The sequence below is a fragment of the Mus caroli genome, chromosome 7, assembly GCF_900094665.2.
Source record: "Mus caroli chromosome 7, CAROLI_EIJ_v1.1, whole genome shotgun sequence".
NCBI lineage: Eukaryota > Metazoa > Chordata > Mammalia > Rodentia > Muridae > Mus > Mus caroli.
In genome coordinates, this window is record NC_034576.1 from 104,456,954 (window position 1) to 104,481,112 (window position 24,159).

General features: G+C 47.9%; 1 protein-coding gene across 2 annotated transcripts in view; it reads left to right on the forward strand.

The window, feature by feature from the left end:
- Clpb (ClpB homolog, mitochondrial AAA ATPase chaperonin) overlaps positions 1-24,159 on the forward strand; it is a 127,292-nt gene that overhangs the window by 97,330 nt on the left and 5,803 nt on the right. For both annotated transcript variants that reach the window (XM_021166915.1, XM_021166917.2), the window contains 5 exons: positions 3,089-3,203; positions 12,692-12,769; positions 13,789-13,844; positions 18,402-18,446; positions 18,961-19,122. In XM_021166915.1, coding sequence (XP_021022574.1) covers positions 3,089-3,203; positions 12,692-12,769; positions 13,789-13,844; positions 18,402-18,446; positions 18,961-19,122 — 456 coding nt within the window. The remainder of the gene's footprint in view (positions 1-3,088; positions 3,204-12,691; positions 12,770-13,788; positions 13,845-18,401; positions 18,447-18,960; positions 19,123-24,159) is intronic.

Consider the following 24,159-nt stretch of genomic DNA (forward strand, 5'->3'; position numbering starts at 1 on the left):
AAAAAAAAAAAGTGACTCATGCCAGGCGGTGGTGGCGCATGCCTTTAATCCCAGCACTTGGGAAGCAGAGGCAGGCGGATTTCTGAGTTCAAGGCCAGCCTGGTCTACAAGGACAGCTGGGGCTATACAGAGAAACCCTGTCTCGAAAAACAAAAACAAAAACAAAAAAAGTGATTCGTGCCCAGTATGGAAAAGACCCAGTGGTCAATCCCTAGTAGTGTAAAACAATACAAACGAAAAGATGATTTCTTCTACACCTTGGCAAAACAACAGAAAGCACTACATTTGTCCTCATTTAATATCCAGTATGTGCGTGTATGATACATATGTATTCCATGATGCACATGTGTGTGGAAGTCAAAGAACAACTTTCAGAAGTCTGTGCTCTCCCCTAACTACAGGATCTGGGAGTTGAAATCAGGTTCTCAGATCTGCAACGCAAGCAAGCACTTTAAACTGTTGACCCATCTTGCCAGCCCTCCTGTACATTTTTACCAACGGAATCTGCTACTGTTTCAGAGATTTTTCTGATTAAAAACTATTTGAGACTTGAGGATTGCGAGGATCTGGCGGTATTCTAGAGGTTAGTTCTAATGGAACCTTTCCCAACACCATCAGGAAGCTCCCAAAGTCAGCTAGTTCTTTCAGACTCCTCCCCAATGCTCACACCATAGTCATTAGAACTCTTGCCCTTTGTCCAAGAAATTAATGAGACCTCTAAGCAACATAATATCTTGACCCCAAAGAAGAGTTACAAGAAGAAATGTTTTCTGGAGAATACTCGGGGGACCATGATGGTCATACCTCACTCAACAAAGTGGAGTACAAAATCTCATTAGGCTTTGCCTGGCACAACAGGAGAGGTGTGTGCTACGAGGCCCCGTAGATGGAAATATTGCAGAGACAGAATTCCATGCCATGTAAGGAAAACTGGTGGCCAGAGAGGGCTGCTTCAAGAAGTCAAGGTGTCTCCAGAAAATGGACCCTGTGGAGACAGCACCTGCAGACTGAGGTGCCAAGAGAGGACCCCTTAGGAGGTGTTTCCAAGGCAGTGGGCATCCAAGTGGACTTGGTTACTGGCTTTCTCTAGCACTCAAGCTATAATACCTCTTCTTTTAGTCTATGGATCTCTGCCTGTGATTGAATTAAATAAAAGGAGTTCTGTACTTTACCCCATCCCACCCCCAAAAAACAGATTAGCCAATTGGATACCGAATGGAGTAAAGGGAGGTAGTTGTGTGTGTGTGTGTGTGTTGTTTGTTTTGATACAGAGTTTTTCTATGTAGCCCTGACTGTCCTGGAACTCACTCATAGACCAGGCTAGCCTTGAACTCAGAGATACAACTGGTGGGAAGTAGTATTTATCCAAGGGTTGACATATAGCTCAAGGTTAAAGTGCTTGCCTAGCATGAGCAAGGACCCTAGGCTCAGTTGCCACTCCTGGAAGGAAAAGGAAAGAAAGAGAGAGAAGTATGCTCAGCATTTCATGAGGGTAGGCATTTGGAAGATATCTGAGTCACCAGAGTACCACTTATTACCAACCCACATTTCCTGCGTGCCAGGCTCTGCCAGATGCTTCTCTCATTCCTCCTCAAGCATCCTAGAGAGTGGGTATGAGCGCTATCTCCATGCTGTGGTGAGGGAACTAAGTTCCTGGGAGGTTCTTACTACTTTAGGTCTCTAGCTCTTAAATGGATGAGGTCATTGGAGTTCATGTCTGTCTATAGAGAAGCTTGTTCATTCTGCCATATAATTGATTCACTATGAGCCAGAAGAGCCCAACTTCAGATGGGAGGTGACTCTAAAAATTGAGACATTGAATGAAGTGCTGAGTCCAGTGCCTGGCACACAGCAGTGTGTAAATGTGCCCAGCAAACTGTTAAGCCAGCTTCAACTTCAGTTTCCTTCAGGGTTTGTCTAACAAGTTGACACCATTCCCAGTAAGTGTGTATGAGAGAGAGAGAGACAGAGACAGAGAGAGAGAGAGACTGACTTGTCATCAGCACCTTCCAGCCCAGTGGGCCTGAGTGCTGAATGGGCTTATGGACAGGGAGGAGGAAGAGGCAGATATATGGCTGGAGTTGGCAGAGCCAGGTGATGTATGTGGCGCCTGAGGGAGCTGCACAGTGACACTCTGGATTCCAGCCGGCAAGCGTCACTCCACTGGGATCGGCGCCGAATTATTGCTCCATATGAAACCGAGGACTGATGGGAGCTTTCAGTTACAGACTGATAGCAACAGCCAAAATTGGATTGTTTGCTATTTATTTTTTTTAACTTCTGTCAAGGTCACTACTATAACAGGAAAACACTACCCAAGCAGCAGGTATTTTTCATCCACTCTGCCCGCAAGAACAATCTGCAAACACAACTTTTGTGACAGGGCCTTACCTTGGCAGCTCTCTTCCAAGAAAGATGCCCGAGTTACTGTGGCCTAGGGAGAAAAGCCACCTGAAGGCCTGGCATCTGCTGCTCAGTTCAGGATCTGTCTGCTTTTGCCTCAGTAAATATGTCCTCATCAGGCTCACCCACAGCCCCAACCACATGGTCACCCATCCTCCATTTTCTTATAGTCTCTGGTGTCTTGGAAAGCCCCACCCAAGCATTCCTTCTGTATTTGTGTATCTTCCCCTTTCTGTGTGTCTACAGCACCCTGTCTAGCTGTTAATTCTCTCCCTTTTTGTGTCTATATTTTTACATATACCAGATGATGATGCTGGGCCAGAGTCCATGCCAGAAACAGCTAGAGCTTGCCCGTAGGAAACACTCTGCAGTCCGGATGGACACTCAGACATTTAGCAAACTCTTGTCCAGTAGTGTTTTTAGTGAAAGACACAGTAAGCACTTAACACTCTCAAGCCATGAGAACAGTAGTTGGTTCTGCCCAAGAACTATTTGTGTAAGGCCCTGCCACTCATGCTCCTCCTGAGCAGAGGGGTGGGGGTGACCTGAAATAGCTCTCCAGTGGTCATAAGGCAGGGCAGAACCCTCAGAGCTCCAACATCTGCTTTCCCCTCTACTGAGAAGCAGATTAAACCAAGGTCCTGCTGAAGCCAGCACCCCTGAACCTTTGTTCTTTTTCCCTCAGTACATGGAGAAGCAGAGGAAGCGGGAGGCAGAGGAGCGGCGCCGCTTCCCACTGGAGCAGCGACTGAAGGAGCACATCATTGGCCAGGAGAGTGCCATCGCCACCGTTGGTGCTGGTGAGTCCTGTCCTCAGTGCCAGTCAGGAGGGACGGGGGTAGCTGCTGTCGTGATGTGCACATCTTGCTGCCCCACAGCCAGAGAGACGCACTCTCTATTTAGAGTTACTGTTTGCTGAGTACTGCCTGTGAGTACAGTGCCTCCACTGTCTTATGCTCATGCATATTTTAGGTCTTTTAGTCCTTAGAGCAGTGTTGTGAGGTGGGCACCATCAAATACCACTGCTGTCTTCATCTGGTCAGAGGGGTGGGAGCTGAGCTAGAACAGAACTTCAGTTTCTACATCCCAGCCAGCCCAGCACTCACTCCCAAACTTTGGGAATGGTTTGCCAATAGCTGCATGGCTGGATCTTACAGAAAACATCCCAAGAAATGCCTTCTTTCCCACTGGTGAAGGGCTTATTGCCATCCTAGGGCCCCCTGCCAAGCGCAGCTCTCTTTCAACAGGTGTATACAGTGGGTGCCACTGAAGGCAGGAGCCTCACCTTGTTCTACCACTCAGACCTGTTTCAGGGTGATTTGAGGCAGGGAAGCAGTTGTCTAAGAAGGTCTCCCCTTGAGACATGTGTCGCTCCAAGGATGTTCTCTGGGCCAGTGGCCACAGTTTTAGGCTTCACTTACCTTCCTGTAAAGTCAGAACCTATTTTTTATGTTTTTAACAGGCCCTTTAGGCTATCTGCCACTCGGCTAGAGTTTAAAACCCTCTATTTTGAACTGTCTTTGCCAGTCCTTCTGACTGGTCCCTCTAGTCCTAAGCATCGCATCCATTGTATGGTCCCCAGTATCTACTCAGCTCACCAGGCTGTCTTACCTCCAACATCCTCATGGAGCATGAGTGCTCACGAGCCAGCCCCTCACTCAGGGCCTGACTTTCAACACATGAATAGAACTTAGGGACCAAAGCTGCCATCCCATCTATAAGTCAGAGTCACGCACATGCTGGGAAGAGCCACTACTTGGGCCCAATCTGCACCTGGATGCTCTTGGGTTCTAGTTATATACATCGGTGTCCAGCTGCCACCTACAAGGTAGGAATCCCAGCTGAAGGCCTAACAGAATATACTACTTGTTGAAGTCTCATATCCACTTGGACTGGACTACAGCTGCCCTCAGAACGGCTCAGTTTCTTAGATACCTGTTTCCAAAGGCATTCTCCTAACCTCTGGCCTCCACTTCTCAGCAGCCCCTCAAGTCCAAAAGCCAAAAAGCTTCCCAGAAAATGTTTTACATTTTCCTCTGTGCACCCCAGCTTCTTTGTCATCACCTTCCTTGCCTTTTATATCAAGGTACCAACATCAACTTGACTTGGAAGCTCATGTTTTCCTCTGTGCCACACAACACACAACCTAGTCCCTATTCTCAAAATGTTGTCTTGGGTTGGGCCCTGTACTTTTGAGGTCAAACCCAGAGCCATTTTCTTTCACTTATAACTGGGCACCCAATCCCAGCTTGCCTATTCCCCAGCACTGAGCTGACCTCTGATGCCTGGCTTAGCGTCATCCCATCCCTTGCAACTGGCTCAGACTGGGTGATCTGCTGCTCTCTGCCTCTAACAACAGTCAGAACAAGCATCCTGGGAACTCCCCTCCCTCAAAGGCCCTCTTCTGTCTTCTAAGCTCTGCATTAGGTAAGTGGTAAACTGGCTGCCAGAAGTCCCACTCCTGCCCCATTGTATAAAAATTGGCCCTGCCAAGGCTCTGGTGACCCTACACAATAGTGCCTTTGGGGGTCCACGTTGTCTAGGGCTGTGCTTTTTTTTTTTTTTTTGCTTTCATTTGTTGTGTATCTGCCTTGCTGAGGAGCCCTGCAGCTGGGCTCACACGGAGGCTGTCCTGCGCTGTGTTCATTCCTGTGACCAGCTCCCAAAAGCTTCTGGGTCCCCAAAAGAAGGAATGAGCATCCTAGTAGCCTAGTCAAAGCACGAGCACTTTCTAGGTCTGAACTTGTGGTAAGCAGGCAATGCCCAGAACCGCGGTGCCCTGGAACCCCAGCAGGCATAGGAGGGTGGGGCAGATCTAGAGGCTAGGTCAGGCTTCTCTGGAGTCTCCAAACTAGTGTTGCATGTGTGTTAGGGACTACCTAGAGGGGACAGAGCCTGGCACCCCATGGGTACCATGAGGATGGGCAGCCAGAGAAGTGCTACAGAATGAATTGATTTGATAAATGGCCATTTATTACCCTCACGAATTGGCTGAAACCAATTTCGGTCACATCAACCCCTGGTAAGTGCTGGGATATTGATTTGTGCAAAGTAATACAGTGAATTTATCAGTGTGATCCCCAGCTGCGGGGCTTCTAGCAAGAATGGCGCACAGTTACTGCCTTACAAATGGAGGAGCTAAAGCACCAGCCCACAAACCAGACCTCTATGGCTGCGCTCGGCTGTTAGGGTCACGTGACCCACCAGGCCAGCCTACATATCACAAAGGTATTGGAAAGTGAGTTTCTCCTTCCAGAACCCAGAGCTTGTCTTGGTCAAGTGATGAAAGATGTCAGTCCTAGCTGTCAGACTTCCTGGGAGCCAAGTACAAGTTCCACTCACCTCAAAAAGGCAGTCTGGCTAGCATGTGCAGAACTAGGCCTCCAGTCACAGCACTCCTAGATAGAAACGTGCACATTTCCTTGGTTCTGCCATCCTTCCTTTCACCCCATACAGTTCAGGTATCAAGTTCTGTCATTCTCTTCTGTGGTTCTCAAACCTGGTCTCTCTTCCTTTTCCTGTACATTATTTACTTACCTCACTGCTGCGAGAAAATATCTTACAAGAAGCAAATGTAAAGAAAAAAGGTTTTATTTGGACTCATAGTTCAAGAATATAATCCATAATAGCAGGGGATCTTGGTGACAGGACCTTCATGCACTTGGCAAAAGCGAGTAGTTAATGCTGGTATTAGCTCACTTCTTCCTTTTATTGAGTCTGAGACCCTTGCCCATGAAATGGTGCCATCCAGATGAGGTGGGTCTTCCCACTACAGTTAACCTAGTGTAGATGACCTCTCACACAGGCATGGCCAGAGCCTTGTCTCCTAGGTGAGTCTAGACCCTGTCGAGCTGACAGAACCAACCATCACATGCTGATACTGGCCATGCAGTGGCCTCCTTTCCTTCCCTTAGTGTTCCTGCTGGGGCAGTGATCTTTAGAAAACACAAGCTTAGGGCTGGAGAGATGGCTCAGTGTTTAAGAGCACTGGCTGCTCTTCCAGAGGTCCCCAGTTCAATTCCTGGCACCCCCTTGGCAGTTCACAACTGTCTGTAACTCCAGTTAGAGAGGATCTGACACCCTCACACAGATATACATGCAGGCAAAACACCAATGCACATAAATAAATCTTTAAAAAGAGAAAAGAAAGCACAAATCTAGTATTACTCCCTTGTTGAAGCCTTCGAACGGTCCTTATCCTAACATGGCATAAAGGACCTACTGCTGTGGTGGCTGCCAGCCTGCATTGCTGCCCCTGCTCGCTACACTCACACCAACCACAACAGCCTGCCTTTGCCTTCCTATCTGAGTCTGCCACTGCCACCCTATCAGCCTATAGTTCTTTAGGCCTTCCTGTAACATGGTTCGACCCCAGCCCTACCACTGCCTAACCCAGTTCATGGGGACTTTAGGTTCATTGTGAGAGGCCAGACATGTTTGTGTTATCCCCACTGAAGTAGTTTATAAAACTCACTTAGGTGCTATGGCCACTTGACCTCTGGTAGCTCACAGCATACTGAAAGGGAACTCTAGTGAGGTCATTAATTACATCATATTCCTTCACCTTTGATCTCCTGGGTGGGCAGTAGATGAGCCTGCACATGCCTGGGAGCTTCAGAACTGTGTCTTTGTAAGGACATGGGCCTCACAGACATTCCCCCAGGTTCCAGCAGATTCTCTGAATCCCCTGCCCTACCTCACACAACTCTCCTTCCACTGCACTTCCACAGCAGGGCCTGTCCACGTGCCCTTCCCAGAATAGCTTCCCATTCTTGGGCCCGTTCCCTGGGCTTCTTGTGAACACCACTCATTACATGAGTGGTTTGGTATCTGCTATGTTTGTGTGATTTTCTCTCAGAGATCAGGACCTACTCCTGTTCACTCTGTTTCCTAGGGTTGGGCCCCAGCTGTACAAAGGTTGAGTAAAGCTGTACAGAGGTAAATGAAGGCAGCCCTTTTTTCTTTTTTCTTTTCTCTCCTTTCCTTTTCTTTTCTTTATTTGTTTGCTGTGGGGGGCGGGGTTTATGATGTGTATGTTTTTGTTGTGGTTTGGTTGGTTGGTTTTGGTTTGGTATTGGTTTTTTTGTTTTTTGTTTTTTTTTTTTCAAAACAGAATTTCTCTGTGTAGCCCTGGCTGTCCTAGAACTCACTCTGTAGACCAGGCTGACCTTGATCTCACAGAGATCCACCTGTCTCTGTCTCCAGAGTGCTGGGATTAAAGGTGTTCACACCCACCATCTGGCTACAAGAGCTCATTTGACACTACTAGTTAATACAAGGTGACTTTCAACCTCAAGCATTGCTCCAAATGGCTGGTTCCCCTGGAGATGCCACAGCATTGAATAAGTTCCTCTCAAACAAGACCGTTAGAATTTACCAAGAGCCAGGCAGTGGTGGCACACGCCTTTAATCCCAGCACTAGGGAAGCAGAAGCAGGCAGATTTCTGAGTTCAAGGACAGCCTGGTCTACGGAGTTAGTTCCCAGGACAGCCAGGACTATACAGAGAATACAGAGAAACCCTGTCTCGAAAAAGAAAAAATCCCCCCCCAAAAAAAAGAACTTACCAGGAGGGGCTGTGGACAGGTGACTCAGCACTTAAGAGCACTGGTGACTCTTCCAGAGGTCCTGAGTTCAGATCTTAGCACCCACATTGGGTGGCTCACACTGCCTATAACTCCAGCTTCAAAGGTCTGACACCCTCATATGTCCTCCACCTTCTTGCATGCATGGCATGCACACATAAGTAAAAATAAATTTAAAAATTAAAGAACTTATCAGGAACTGTGAGCCAGGCTGCCCCTGGGCTTCAGCTGGATAGAAGCAGAGCTCTGGGTTGAGAGGAGGCAGTTCTTTTCCCTCTTTGCTTTTTCACATACCAAGGCCTTCCCAGAATGCCCTGTTACACCTTGTGCTTCAAGCATCCAGGTACTGCATACTCCCAGCACATCCACCCATCTGGAGCCCTCATCTTAATCAGTGCATGGCAAGTACACAGCAAGTGCTTGTTTGCAGAGAAGATGCAGAAGGTTCCCCAGTGGGCTCAGAAGAGACCAACAGCAGCCTTTCCCCAGAGGGGCAGAAACGACCTGCAGCACTGAGTCTCTTCCAGACACACTGTCCTCTGTAAAGGGGGATAAAAATCAGCCCTGCCTTTGTGCAACCCCAAGAAGACCAAGAATTAGAAGGAGCACTACCCAATTCATTCTATGAAGCCACAGTCACCAGTTACACTGTGTGTTCTCCCTTGGAGGTGGAACAGTTTCTGTCTAATCAGGAACACGTCACAATTTCCTTTCATAGAGGACTTCATAAGAGATTTTTTTTCTACTTATATCATGTTTAGTGTTCCAAATAGATTTTAAAAACTTGTAAAAAAAAAAAACCTACATATAATAATTTCTTAAGATTTGAAAAAAATGATAATGTAGTATTTCACTTTAAAAAAAATAATTAATTTAGTCAACAAACATTAAACCAGTGAGAGGCTAGCCTCAGGGATCGGTTAAAAAAGTTAGAGTGCCTAGTACCTGTAGCCTCCTGCCTCATATAAGGGCACAGGTAGAAGAAATCCCTTTATTGATTTCTCATGGCTGGTTCCTAGTTTCCTCCTGTGTGAAACAGAGGCATTGTATACCACTTGGCATTATTACATTGTTGAAGGAGATATTTAAAAAGCTGACACTGAACCAGGTAGTGGTGGCTCACACCTTTAATTCTAGCACTCAGGTGACAGAGGCGAGCTGATTTCTGAGTTCCGCCAGCCTGGGCTCCCCAAGAAACCCTGTCTTGAAAAACATTTTTAAAAAATGTAAATGTGAACAGACAGAAATGCGGACAGACAGACACTGAGTGCCATCATTGTTGCCACAGTGATTTCCATTACTTTCACCCCAATCATTGCCCTGTCTCCATGGGGAGCTGACAGTACATGAACCTCTGTCCATTTTAGAAGTAAAGAAACCAAGACTAAAAAGGAATAGGTATTTTACTTAACCAATGAGGAAGTGGCAGAAGACAAGACTCTAAGCAAGCCCCTCTTAAGGCATCATCTCCACCACACTGCTCTATAAGTGAATACGTAACCAGAGAACTGATAGGCTCGGGACATTATGATGGAATTGATCATGAAGACTTGCTACAGAGCCTTTTCCCCAGTGGTCTCGCAGTAACAGACGTGGCTAAGAGAAAGCATCTGGTGAGGGACTGCCGAGATGTGCGCTAGTGCAGCGTGTGGGAGCAGAAGAGCAGAGTTGGAACTTGCAGAGCTGGATCTGTGGGGGCGAGGTGCTGAGCTGCACTTGCAGAAGGCCCCTGACACTGGAGAGCCAAGGTCAGGAGTGAGGACAGGATTGGGGCTTCCAGAGCTGCCCTCCTTTGCCATGCTCCCGACACAATGTAGGCTCAGGGGTCAGCCACAGTGGGATTAAAGCCCTGCTTTTCTGGCTGTTCCTGTGGACCTGAGCAGGTTTTCTAATGTCTACGTACATATTCTCATCTATAAAACAGGCATCAAGTTCCCTGCCCATCTTGACTTATATAACTATAATTATAACCATATTATAATTATATAATGAGGCAATGTGATGTTACTGATACAGAGATTCTTTATAAAGTGCTAGTAAAGTAAGTTGCACATTTGCTGAGCCACAGTAAGAGCATCAGAACTTATAGCCACATGCATGTGGGCCCCCTCCAGCCTCCATCTGGCCTAACCTTTACCCTGGACTGACAGGACTCTCCAGGCTCCCCAGCCTCAGTCTTCAGCCCTGACCAGCCACACACCCTGGGGCTCGCCTTCCCCAGGTTTTCCTAGCTGCCTTCATTTTTCATTCTGTCGGACTCCATCTGCTTGGCCGTTTTTCTCTTCAGATATTATTAGAAATATCCAGAGTTATAATTGTTTAATGGTTGGCATTTCGCCTGTTTCACAGGGACCCCAGAGCAGGCCAACCCCAGACTCCTGCCCTGGGTCTGGCAGAATTGACCAGGGACAGCTGTGCAGTGGAGTCTGCCTGGCATTATAAAGAGCTCTTTCCCAGGTGCATTATTAGAAAGGAAGGGGAAAGATGGCCCCAGGCGTAATTCAATTCCACATTCTCCATGGTGTTTTTTTGTGCTGCACAGCCCAGCTATGTGCAGCTCTCAATGGGCTAGGACACTACCCTAAAAGAACAGCCAAGAGCAGAACCTCAAAAACACGATACTCTGCCTGAGGGGCCATTCCACCTGTCCGAGTGATGCTGGCTTCGTCTGCCTTTCCAGATATTCAAAGCCTAAGCCTGCTTCAGGCTTCCTCTGTTCTCAACATAGATTTTCATCTCTTTGGAAGAATATGGCTCTTCTCGGCTGAGCCTCTGTTAGCCCTGCCTGTACACATACACACTTGTTTACACATAGCAACCACCAAGTCTTACTTTCTGCCAAAATTTACTACTTGTACCTGTTCCCAAATACTCTCTCCCTAACTCCTTGTTTCCATTGGCAAACAGGCTTGGAGTTTCCTCCTTTACCCTATGTTCAGGCCCATGAGGTGTCTGACTGAGTAACCCTCCTAACCAGCCCTTTCAGAGAACCCCAGCTGGCTAGTTAGAGAAGATCCAGATTCAGCCCAGGAGAGAATCAGCCATTTCCCCGAGCTCTTCTTAGGGAGCAACTCCTGGCAGCACAGGTGGCTGCTCTGTTCTTGAGCTTGCACTGTTTCCATCTGCTTCTAAAAGGTGAGGAAGAAGGCAGGCATGGGGTGGCCCAGGCTCAGCCTGCTCCTACCTATCCCTTATGTTAGTTCTTCTCCCCACCACTTTGGGCCTGCCACCTCTCCAGATTGTCAGCCCTGTGATCTGTCATCAGTCCTGTGGCTGCTTTGAAGCCCAACAGCATAACATTTGGGAGCTTGCCTCCTCCAGATTGGCAGGCGATCCCTAGGACTGTTGACTCCTTCTCCATTAAGTTTGTTTCCAGGCCTTGTCCTCTGACATATATCCTTCTTACTGTCCTGTGACACTCTGGGGACCAGACCAGACACACTGTTCCATTTGCAAACAGACCCTGACATTGCACAGTGCTCTGTCCTCTTCCTGCTCCTAACCACTGTGTTTCCATTAGTGCCACCCAAATTGGCACTCTCTTCTTTAAAGCGGCTGTATGGGGCTGGGGGGCTGGTTGGTTGGTTTGGGGGGTTGTTTGCTTGTTTTGTGTTTTGTAAAAGTAAGTTTTGAGAAAGAAGCAACTCTTACATACCATCTACCATGTACGTAACTTAACAAGTCTCTATCTGTTGCCTGTTGCCTGTCCCAGATGATGGACTTACAAATACTTTTCCTTCAGTGTTTCTGTGGGTCTTAAATACATTGTTAGTGACTTCTAGTTATACCTAGTATCCCGGGAGTCCAATGTGTGACTCTTCTCATGATTCTGCCTCATGCACTCCATAGCTGAGACTGGATATCTTCACCTTCATGCATAGCCCTTGACCACTTACTTTGTAAAGAAGAGCCTCAGGACAGCTAGTACAGATCTGCCCTCACCTCACCCCAAGCCCTCCAGAAGTCATAGAGGAGATAGAGCCCAGGCTGTACACTGCCCATGATGGGCTTCCAGAAAATGCTCTTGGCTCTGTTCTACTTCTTTTTTTTTTTTTTTTTTTGGTTTGGTTTTTGGTTTTTCGAGACAGGGTTTCTCTGTATAGCCCTGGCTGTCCTGGAACTCACTCTGTAGCCCAGGCTGGCCTCGAACTCAGAAATCCATCTGCCTCTGCCTCCCGAGTGCTGGGATTAAAGGCGTGCGCCACCACGCCCAGCTTCTGTTCTACTTCTTAAACCACACATCAGAACAGACCTTGGTTTCCCCAAATGGGAACGAGTACACCTCTTACACCTCCCTGGGTCCCTGGGTATCATGGTATCATTCTCTACTAGTTTCCCAGGTGAGTAGAGGGGTGATCAGTGAGAGTTAACATCCCTCTCAGATTCTCCTTCACCAGTCCCCCACCCCCCTCACCTCCATTCACCATCCACCCGCCTTTTGGTTTCCCTGGCAACGCTGAGTGCTCATCCTGGAAAACTTTATCCGAAATCTGCTCTGGGCAGCTTTCCAAATCCATGCTAACCTGATTAGGTGTCTCTAGGGGCCTTGCCAGCTAATCAGATTAGGCAGCACTAATGGTAGTGAGGACTTTGAGTGGGCGCAGAGCAGTAAAACATATTGTATACTTAGTGATAATTATCCTGCCTTTTGTGTCATTGATTTATCTGTCTCCCTCCCCATCCCATGTTGTGTGTTTGGCTGTAGCGATCCGGAGGAAGGAGAATGGCTGGTACGATGAGGAGCACCCTCTAGTCTTCCTCTTCTTGGGATCGTCTGGAATAGGTAATCATGGGCAGATCAGCCACTGGGGAAGCCTCTGGCCTGATCCTGACAGCTCCAGGAACAGCTGCCCTAGATCACAGAGTCACTAAGAAATTAGACCTTAGCTTCTTAGTCATGTCCCGTGTTACCCCTGTGCATCCCATAGGCTCACCTCTGGGGAAAGAACCACCTTCACTGCCTAGCACACCAGCCGTACTCAGGCAGCTACCTTCATAGACTCGGGAAAACTCCTGAGCACTGGGCAGTAAGGGGCACGGATACCTTTCTACTCAGTCAGGCTATATCAGCTGAGGTGTCCTCTGCCTTCTACCACCCCTGTCTCCTTCCATGGTCTTGATAGGTCTTTCATGATATAGCCACTACCTCTTTACCTCCCAGCACCTTTATGGACCTGAGAAAGAAGCTCTGTGTACCACATAGTAGCTTTACCATCATTCCAGATGGCCCTTCCAACAAACTACCACTTTGGAGTTGTTCTCTTTGTCACAAGATCTGTGGAACCAGTGGCAAGTCCTCTGTCTTTTAGCCTTTTCCTGGCCTGAGGTTCCAGCGCTGTGAGTGTTTAAGAGGGATGCAGGGAATGAGGCAGGAAGTGGAGGCACTCCTAGAAGAGATGAAGTTTGTGCTAAATTTCAAAGGATGAGTTGGGTTACGAGTCCTACTGCCTGCCTCCACTCCTAGAGTGCTGCTTCAGAGAAAGCCCTTGGCTTCATCACAGGGAAACTGGAAGTGCACTGATTGTTGTTTCAGCTTCACCTTAGAAAAGTTTCTGGACCTCAGCTTCCTGTCCATAAAGGGAGTGCTCGTCAGTGTCCATACATCCCAGTGTTGTTTTAATTGTTTTGAGACAAGGTCTCTTTACATAGCCCTGACTGTTATGGAACTCACTATGTAAATCCTCCTGCCTCTGCCTCCCAGTTGCTGGGATCAAAGGTGGGCACCACCATAGCTGTCCCTAGTGTCCTTTTACTCCACAGATTGTCAACTGGTCTGACCCAACTCATCTACCTTATTCCTAGGGAAAACCGAGCTGGCCAAGCAGACAGCAAAGTATATGCACAAAGATGCCAAAAAGGTAAGGAATTAGGACCAGGGTCTAGTCTGTAAGCCATTCATGCTTGTCCTGAAACCTAAGCAGCAGACGATCAAAAGCTGGGCCCTGGCCCCAGAAGCAGACCTCTGCTCTAGCCAGAGATTGCTCTAAGAATTAACTTTTTCATGCCTCAGTTTCTTCAGCTGTGAAATAGCAATGATCATCTTTAGCCTGCCTGAGTCAGGGCTCTTGGGAGAACTAGATGCCAGTGTGGTAGGGCTGCACTACCTGGAACCGCTGGCTTCTGGAGAAACAAGCAGGCATGGTGTCAGCTGCTTCCCCACCGAGCATATGTCCTCAACTAGGCTTCCACTCTGCCTCTAACCAGAGCCCAGAGCCTTGCAGTCTCCCCAGCTATGTTTATCCACACCTGCTTTTAAAGGCCTTGGATGACAGGAGATGCTTTTGAGAAAGCAATCCTTGGTGACACTACAAAATACTCAGTTAAAACTAAGTAAGTTCCCCCATTTGCCCCTAGAGGTTGCCTAAGACTCTAGTGTGCTTGCCTGGTTTCATGGCCACCTCCCCGCTTCCCCACCCCTAAACCCAGAGACATGGAAGGGCTGCTTAGGCCCTGCCAGCTAAATAGCCCAGGAGCAGAGTCCTGAACTCCCGTCCCTTTGTAGCCTCCTGTTCCCTTGCCACCTCCCTGAGGATCCTTGGATCCATAGAAGCAGAGTAGCCCAGGTTGCCTGAGCCCTGCTGTGGAGCAACTGGCAGAAAACTCTAATCTTACCTGTCTCTGCCAGCAGCTGTGTGCAACCTCTACCCGACCCACTGCAGACCCACTAGACAGGCAGGCAAGCAGACAAGAAGAAGTGTGGCATGCTAATGTGCTCCAACCAAAATAGCAGCTTTAGACAATTCATCAGGTTGGCAGCGATTGAAACAATTAGCACTCTGGAAAAGGCCATAAACTAGCAAGACTATTAGGAAAGATGCAGTTACGGGCAGGAACCACCTGATTAGGGATGAAGAATTCTGAGTGGTTTAATTTTAATACTGTCAGAAAGGTTAATATTTAATTACAAATTATAATCTCCTTATCCATGCTGTCTTAATATATCTTCATACACAGTGGATGTGGGAGGAGAGTCTCTGCTGTAGAAAGACTGTTGATGCAGGCACCTTTTAGTTGGTTCATCTAAATGGGGACAGAAACCCAACCACCACCACCACAAGGTGTCTCAAGGGTGGGATGGAGATCAGTACACAGCTCCCCAAGACAAGCAGCACCCACTCCTTCCTGCATCTGCTGTGTGGCAGTGTGCTATGGGGCCCCAAGCCCTTGTCTGGAGTTCCATTTCTGTTTTTTCCTGGCCCTAAAGTGGTCCTTCCCCACAAAAATCAGCTTTCCTGCCTCAGGGAAGAGCTCTCCAGTCCCTTTCCTGATGTTGTGAGCATTGGCTTACTCAGGCTCCCACACACTGTCATAGACACTATCTCTCCTTAACCTATCCCAGCAGTGCCCACCTGCTGTATGCTCTTCCTTGATCCTATGAGAAACAGTGCTGACTTCATCTGCTTTTTAGTTGAGAGAGCTGAAGCCCTAGAGTCGCAGGAGGCTTGCCCAAGGTCATTTGTTAGGAGGAGGCATGAGCCCAGAGTCTAGCCTTCCACTTTTCTCTCAGTACCATTATTCTCATCTGCTCTAGGGGTGAGATTAGAAACATGTTGACTCGTCTGTTTCACAGAGGAAGATGAGATGCATAACTGGCCCCCAGAAAACACTTACTTACTGAATCATGTGTGATTCTTCTATAAAGCCCCTTATCGGTCCCATCCCCTGGACCAACCATTATAGAGAATGTTTCCATAGACATTGCCTAGCCATGGGACACTCATGGTTGAAGCAAGCCATCAGAATCCAAGAGAACCTTGACGAGCCAGTGTTCCTGACACCTCCAGGACAGTCAGTAAAGTGCAGAAAGTATCAGGTGTGAGTCCAGTATCACGCAGGCTCATCCCAAGTGGGAACTTCGTTCCTGTGCCTCCCAAGGGGGCCCATGAGATAAACTGAGCACTGGCCTGGGAGTCGGGGCCCGTTTGGGTCTGCCTCTCTGACCCTTGATCACCGTTGTGAAGAGACACTGATGCTCACCGCCTCACAAGGCATTATGGCTATTCGCACAGTTTCCTCCCAGACCCATTTGTGAACTTCCTAGGTTTCTTCCCCTCAGCTTCTGTACTGTTCCCCCAACTGGACAGCCTCGCTAACTCTCATCAGGGTTAGTAATCCTTGAGAAAGAACCTTTTGTCCTGTGACATCATCATAAGGCCAGGTTCTGGAGCCCAAAAGATTTTCAAGTTTTAGTGGCACTATAATGTGGAGAGCCGCAATCGCCATTACAAGATGGCACCGGTTTCCGCTGTGCCCGTGTAATTTAATTAGTAAACAAGCAATGAGCGCATGTGCAAGAGTGTGTTCCCGTGCTGAGAGAGCAGCCAATCAGGTGTGGATATGCCGCACTGAGGTGTATATAAGCAGCACCTTTTTGGGACTTGGTGTCTTCCTCTTCATGGTGAAGCTAGCATAATAAAGAATTGCTGCAGAAGGATCCGGTTGTTCGTGTGTGTGTGTGTGTGTGTGTGTGTGTGTTCTTGCTGGCGAGACAATAGCATGCGAGAAGTGGTGCTGAAACCCGGGAATCAAGACTATGGTGGCAGATTAAGAGCAATTATTTGAGTCTCCTTCTGTGTGAAATTGACTGAGACTGTTTTCATCCATTTTCTAAAGAGTAGGTTCTATAATGCTTCTCTCCCGTTGGATTACTAAGACAATGGTATAAAATGGTAAACTCCGTTACTCCTAGTATTACATATTACCCATAATGCACACTCAGACATGTTGGATGTGACCATAGTTTCTGTTTTCTCTTTGTATATATCCAAATTAAAGTCATATGAAACCAAAAAGATTCCAACCAAGAATATCAAGCCCAAAAACTTGTTCAAGCTGCTTAACAAGACTCTAGAATAGACTCTAGAAAAACTGGGGTGAGGTCACTTGTCATAAGAAAGCACCACTCTATACCCTCTGGGTCCTATGACAGTCCCTTCTGAGTACAAAACTGTGAACCTTTCAAATGAAGACTACTGAGAACCTAGCTATTGACAGGGAAAATGAAAGGCAGTACTTGTCATGACCAAAAACTTATCAGCAAAGCCTTGAACAAGATACTGCAGTGTGTGGTTGGTTTCTTCATCTCCGGCTTACCACAGGCTGTGCTCACTCTATGCCATTTAATAGCTTCCTCAGAACATTGCAAGGCATGTTCTAAACACAGCAGATGTCCACTATTACCGGACATGTGTCTGTGACTCTTCCAGATTTTTGCTACCTCTGAGCTTTCCCAGAGTTGTCCTGTTCCTTTCCAGAAACTTCTCTAAATGAGCTGCTGAGAGACTCTTGGAAGTGCTGCTTATGCCCACTAACTGAGAGCACCATTGCCTACCATACAGCCTTGCTAACAGCCTTTCTAATGTCTTTCCTACCTATTGTCTTAAGTCTTTCTTCAGACCAAGAGCCTGGTGTTGCACAGAGAGATCCTGGCTTGAGGGCTAAAGCCACACAGTCAGTGGAAGAACTGGGTCCTGTCACTTGGCTCCTGGGCTAACTCATCCCTCCAGCCTGTACCTGTGCAATGACAGGGCAGACAACACAGTCTCCTTCATTGTGTAGCTACCTGAAATGTAGCCTGGCTAGAATTCATCTGTGGGTGCCTCTTTCTGAATGGCTGGTACCGTGTCAGCCTCACCTATTGGGAGCAGCAGTGCTTATGCATACCACCAGAACTCAGTAAGGAGAGAAAAGCAGAAATTTTTGTTAGCCACGATGCCCTCACAGCTTCAGGAATCCATGACCAAGAAGGGCTTCTCTGTCAGTGTTAAATCACACACTCCAGTTCCTCTTTCCCTGGCACTAACTGTGCCCTTCTCCCTAAGGGGCTTTCTGGGCAATCATCCGCATGACCATGGTAGAAAAAGAAGACCTATAGGCTCATCATAGATGCCTTCTAAGAAAAATGTAAAATAATAGCTGTGTACTAGCTATAAAGAAGAGTCAAGGGGACATAGGCCTGCCATAGCCTTGCACAGCTGAGGAGCACTGTGGAGACCCACCCTTCATGTCCTCACCATCCCTACTGGTGGTGCTGACCTTGGCCATGCCTACCTGCTCCTCTCAAACTGCCAAGCTGCCACTTCTTGAGGACAAAGGCTTCAGTGCTGGGCACACATGGAACCCTCTGGGAATGGGGGTAGGGTAGGAGCTGTAGATAATGTGATAGCAAGACCTGTAGAAGCTGCCAGGAGAAAGAGACATTCGGAATGTTTTCATGAGGGCAGAGGTGTGATTTGACCTTATTAAGGTAGAAAATAAAAGTGTCCTATGGGAAAGTGGGTGAGAGAAGGCCAAGACTAGGGAGAATGTGGAGTTTGATAATGTGGCGCATCTGAAGGCCTAGGATAGTTGAGGGGTCTGGCCTGGGCCCTTTCCCTGCTTCCTGTCTCATACTGACAAACTTTATTTCCATTCAGGGCTTCATCCGGCTCGACATGTCTGAGTTCCAGGAGCGACATGAGGTGAGATAGTCTTCGGGGAAGTGTGTCTCAAAGGGCCTGAATCATCACTACTTAGGGTTTTGTATGTCTTGTCACTTGAACCTTTGGCTTCCAATAATTCTTCAGCAGCCCTGGGATCTGTCCTGAGGGCAGAGAGGGGTGTAGATACACAATAGGATCACAACTATATGTTCTGCACAACATTTCCGAAGAAACTGATCCATCTGCTCTCCCATAGTGGCAGGATCCCTGACTATTCGTGATGAGACTGGCCCTCTTAGTAACTGTGTACAGCTATCTTTCCCACACTGGCCCCATATTATAGGCTAAAAACACAAACAGACATTTTTTTTTTATATTTTTTATTAGATATTTTCTTTATATACATTTCAAATACTATCCCAAAAGTTCCCTATACCCTCCCTCCGCCCTGCTCCCCTACCCACCCACTCCCGCTTCTTGGCCCTGGCATTCCCCTGTACTGGGGCATATAAAGACAAACAGACATTTCTAACATGTTCTTGCCTTCCACCAGGTAGCCAAGTTTATCGGTTCTCCACCAGGCTACATCGGCCATGAAGAAGGTGGCCAGCTGACCAAGAAACTGAAACAGTGCCCAAATGCAGTAGTCCTCTTTGATGAGGTGGACAAGGCCCATCCAGATGTGCTCACCATCATGCTGCAGCTGTTTGATGAGGTGAGTAAGAGCAGGCAGGCCCTTGAAAGGAAAGCAGCTAGACTTGCTGGCCTTGTAGGCCCATGTAGAGGTGCAGCGGGGCAGGCAAGGAGGGAGACAAGAACTTAGTTCTAACCCTGCTCCTAACTGGCTTTTTACCCTTAGCAAGCCCATCTCTAGACATCAAAGGCCTCCAGGAACAAAGGACATATCATTTTATGTATATGGTGTTTGGCCTGCATGTGTATACCATGTGTGTGGTGCCCACAGAGACCAGAAGAGATCATCAGATCCCTCAGGGTTGGAATTATAGATGGTAACTACCATGTGGGTGCTAGAAATTAAACCTAGGTCCTCTGGACAAGCAGCCAGTGCCCTTAAGTGCAAGCACTACTGATCTGCACTAACTTGTTTTAAATGGAAACCATATCATTACTGATGAAATGGTATTACTGCGGTTCATAATGCCCATCTCCTGACAAATTGGGCAGTCCCTCCACTGGTCAAGGTGGGCTGCAGATGACAACTCACTTTTCTCTGTCCATTTAATATCTACCTCCAGTAAAGATTTAACAGAAGGGGCTGGAGAGATAGCTCAGCAGTTAAGGGCACTGGCTGCTCTTCTAGAAGACCCAGGTTCAATTCCCAGCACCCACAAGGCAGCTCACAGCTGTCTGTAACTCCAAGGTCTGACATACATGCAGGCAAAATACCAATGCTCATAAAATCAAAAAAAAAAAAGATTTAACCAGACAGCATTGCTGGTCACTGTGATAATCAAGAAGAAGGGAAAGTGCCACAGTTCAGAGAAGGTATAAATGATAACTGCACAGCTGCAGAGCTTCAGGGTAGAACACAGGATCTGAGTGTGGATGCATGTGGTCCCAGAGCCAGCTCTCCTCTATACCTTGTCTCCTTGAACCTGAGGTACTTAGCCTCAAGCAGAGGATAGCCTCTGCCTGGCGTGGGGTCGCTACCCTGCCACAAGAATGTGAGAACCAAGGACTGAGTGGAGATGAGGACCTCTTCGCTAAGAGTTGTACTAGCTGCGCCAGGTACCAGGTGGGGTTTGGCGAACTTTTGTCTTTGTCTCCTCCAGTTTTGGGAAATTGAGGACTTGCTTTGCTTCCTATGTCACATGAGGCATGGGGAGAGGCTCTCCCAGAGCAAATAAAAATGTAGATGCCAAGTGACAGGATTCAAATGTCCCCACCAACTGCAAGCCTCCCAGCAGGCCCAGTGTTTTTTGCCTTTTCCCCAGTTAGCTGCCATCTTCCCAGTTAGCTGACTTGCAAAAGGAAAGGCCTGTCCTCCAGAGCTCCCATTCAGTCATGCATGTGTTCTAAGCCTCCCTCTCAGGGCCACTTGGGGAGATGCAGGTGCTCGGCTGTGAACCACACCCACCCCTACCTACCTAGGAAGCAGGTAGAAGCACAGAGAGATAAGAACTGGAGGTTTTGCACTTTGTGCACACCATTCTAAGAAACGTATGTGTCAATTCATCCCATCCTCAGAGGAACACTGAGTTAAAGGTGCTTAAACTACAGACCAGTCCAAAGCTTACAGGGGCATCTAGGGCCAGAGGAGGCCAGTCTGCAGGGAAGCACTCGAGGGAGAGCTCTGCTTAGGGAGGTGAGCTGGCAGCCTGTTTGGCCTGTGGCCTTCCCACAGATTACTGTGGTGTCCCCCTTGGCCCCGAAAAAAGTAAAGCTGCTGCTGACAACCTGTCCACTGGAGCACGCCAGTGGCCTCCCTGTCCTGCCACACCATTCCACTGGAGACCTCTAGGAAGCTGATGCTAATTCCTTCCTGCAGCACACAGCCCAGTCTGCTAGTCTGTGAAGCTCTTGATCCCACTGACCAAAGGTGCAGTCTGAGTTTACTCAGATTTAAGCACACATGCTTATTAAGGATGGGCTCTGGACTGGTGCCCTCGCTCCAGCTATTCCCCAAGCCCAAGCTGGAAAACGCTCGGTTGACTAACTGCAGATTCTTATTTTACCTGTTTTTTTGTTTGCTTGTTTGTTTGCTTGATTTGATTTGATTTGATTTGATTTGATTTTTGAGACAGGGCTTCCCTGTGTAGCCCTGGCTGTCCTAGAACTCTCTGTAGACCAGGCTAGCCTCAAACTCAGAAACCCACCTGCTTCTGTCTCCACAGTGCTGGGTTTAAAGATGTGCACTGCCCACCATGCGCTTATGAGGCAGACACAGGGCTAGAAGAAAAACATTGACAGCACCAAGGCTCCAGGGTCTACAGCTCTTTACCAGGGCTGCCATTCAGAAAGTGAGAGCAGAGCAGTACAGATGAGATGGTGAGGGAGAGAGTTCAGAGCATGCTATGGTCCCAGGTTCCATCCTTGGTCACACACACACACACACACACACCAAATAATACTTAAAGCAGGCAAAGAATATAGATTTAACCTACAGGGGATAAGGAATATTTGAAAGACCTTTAAGCAGCAGTGTCAGATTCTCACTTTACAAAGACCCTCTGAAGGCAGGTATGCAAAGGAGGGGCCTCACAGGAAGAGACCCAGTGAAGAGTCAACTGAAGAATCCGTCGGTAGCTGCAGCAGCCTGGTCCAAAGCAAATTTCATGAGCCCTAGACATCTTTGAGGAGAGAGGTATTGGCCCCATGAGCCAATGTCTAGCCTGAGTAATCAAGTGGCTGAGCCCATGAGCTAAAGCAAGGAAATCTGCAGGCCAAGCAGCAGATGCAGGAGGAGGAAGGGGACCCCTGGGACAGTGCTGAGAATGTGATTTCTATGGACCAGCCCAGAGATTCTCCAATTTAGGAATATTTAGGAATAGTCTGGCCAAAAGTCACCATTCATGATTCCTTCAGCTCAAAGGCTAATAGAAGCTTCCAAAGGAATGGCCCCTGTCAATCTAAAGAGGATTCCGTGGCCCAGAAGCAGTGAGGGATTAGCTGCAAGCCCAGCATAGATCAAAGGTTCAAGGAGGAGTCACCACAGCGACAGGCGATCCACAGAGTGTAGCACACGTGTTCATTCTTGAGGCATTGTACAAGGCAGACGGGGCCACTCCCTGTGTGTTACTGATGAGCTGGTAGACAGGGCCCCTGAGGAAGGGGGGAATAACAAATGCAGTGGTTATAAGGTCACGTGATCCAGAGTGTGGGGTGACAGAAGTCCCTGGACCCTGCCAGGCCTGACCTCCCAACCCTGCATGGAGAAAAATCAAAAACTCTCTAGCTGTCACCAAAGTACCATGAACACTGGGTCATCTCCAGGAAAGAGAGTCTATAGCCCAACATAGAAGTCCCAGAAAAAGCCTGGTCCCTCGAGCACTACCCCCCTCTTCTTCCCTTCAAAGACTCATAAGGATTCTAACCCTAAGTCCAGGCAGGGCTGATAGGTAGCTCATAAGCCAAGGGTGAGATTTGTATCCCAGCCAGGATAACTGACAAGGACAATTCTATCTTTGGGATATCTTAATTGTCCAAGAAAACTAAGATGTGAATGTTAAAAGTCACCCTTGGGATCAGTTGTGCAGTATACCTGTTCCCCTGGCCCTTGGTGGACCGTCCTGAGGCCCAGTTATGAACAGAGCTTTGGTCTCACACTGTAATTGCTGCTAGGTTATTACTATGTCCAGGACAGCAATGTATGAACTCAGCCATCAGGAATTAGCTCAGAAGGCCAGTGTAGAACACACAAAGTGCTGTGTGCACATGCTTGGGTCATGTCATATGAGCACCCAGACTTAATCCTAAGTTCAAGCTGTCCCCCCACTGATTTGGTTGTGTTAGAGCCAGTTAGCAAAGCAAAGAGCTGGGGGTTAACAGCTCAAGAGCTGAGCCTTCTTCCCTTTTCCCATCCCAAACCAGGGACAGCAGGGTGACCAACTCTAAGATGTGGGGTGCCACGCCCCCTTGGAATTAATGCTTTCTTGGAGGCCTAGGCCAAACGCTAAGCAAAAGAAGCCAGGAGCCATGCCCAGCACTCTGGTGCTTGTCAGTACATGGACTTTAGAGGCAAAGACAAGCCCTGACTGAGCCTGGGGTCATCAGGCAAAGGGAACAGAAGTTTGACATAAGCACGGTGACAGGCTTAAACTGGGGCAGGAACCCACCATGGTTCAGTGATCTGTCCCCAGGGCCAGGTTCTCTAGCTCTGACTCAGACAACCCCAGGCAGGGATTCTATCCCTCTCCATCTCTCCTACCTCTGGTTAGGAGGAAAGAATAAAGGATACAAATTAAATTTGGCCTAGAAGGAAAGCCAGGTATAATGAGGTACCCTTGGGATGCTCTCTAGCCTGGTTCAGAGGGCAAGGCATAGCTCTGGGGTCAGGTTGTCTCTGTTGTCCTGTATTCTAGCTATAAGACTCTGAACATGCAGCTAGTCTCTGAGCTTGAGTTCTCTGTAATTGGAAAGATCCAAGCAGTCAGCAAGTGAGTGCTGAACACTGAGGCCAGACACGGGCCTCTACCCAGGGCTGTTCCATTCTGGAGATGGATGGAGGAGGCACTGTAGTGACACCTGCCAGTCCATTGATTCCTCAGTGAGACCCTGCTCAACACGTCACATGTGTCCATTGTCATGCTTAGATGCCCTTGAGGCTTGCTTTGTCCCCAGGGATGTCCCCCTTGACCTGATTGCTTTAGAGCACTGCACTTGCTCTTCTGTCCCTGCCGTTGCTTTTCTCATTCTACTGTATACCTGCTCCAGAAGGGATGCTTCCTCGGTGTCACTCCGTGAAACATCCTAAAGTGTTTAAAGAAGGAACCTTGCCATCACCCCCTTTGCCGGGATGAAGAATGGCTCTAAAAATAGATAGGCTGGACATGGTAGCACACACCTATAGTCCCAGCACTAAGGAAGCAGAGGCAGGATGATCTAGAGTTCAAGAGTTACACAATATGTATGAAGCTTGGCTGGCCTACATGAGACCCTGTCTCAGAAAATAAATAGGCATGTGCGTAGGTAGATATGTAGGTAGGTAGGTAGGTAGGTAGGTAGGTAGGTAGGTAGGTAGATAGATAGATAGATAGATAGATAGATAGATAGATAGATAGATAGATAGATA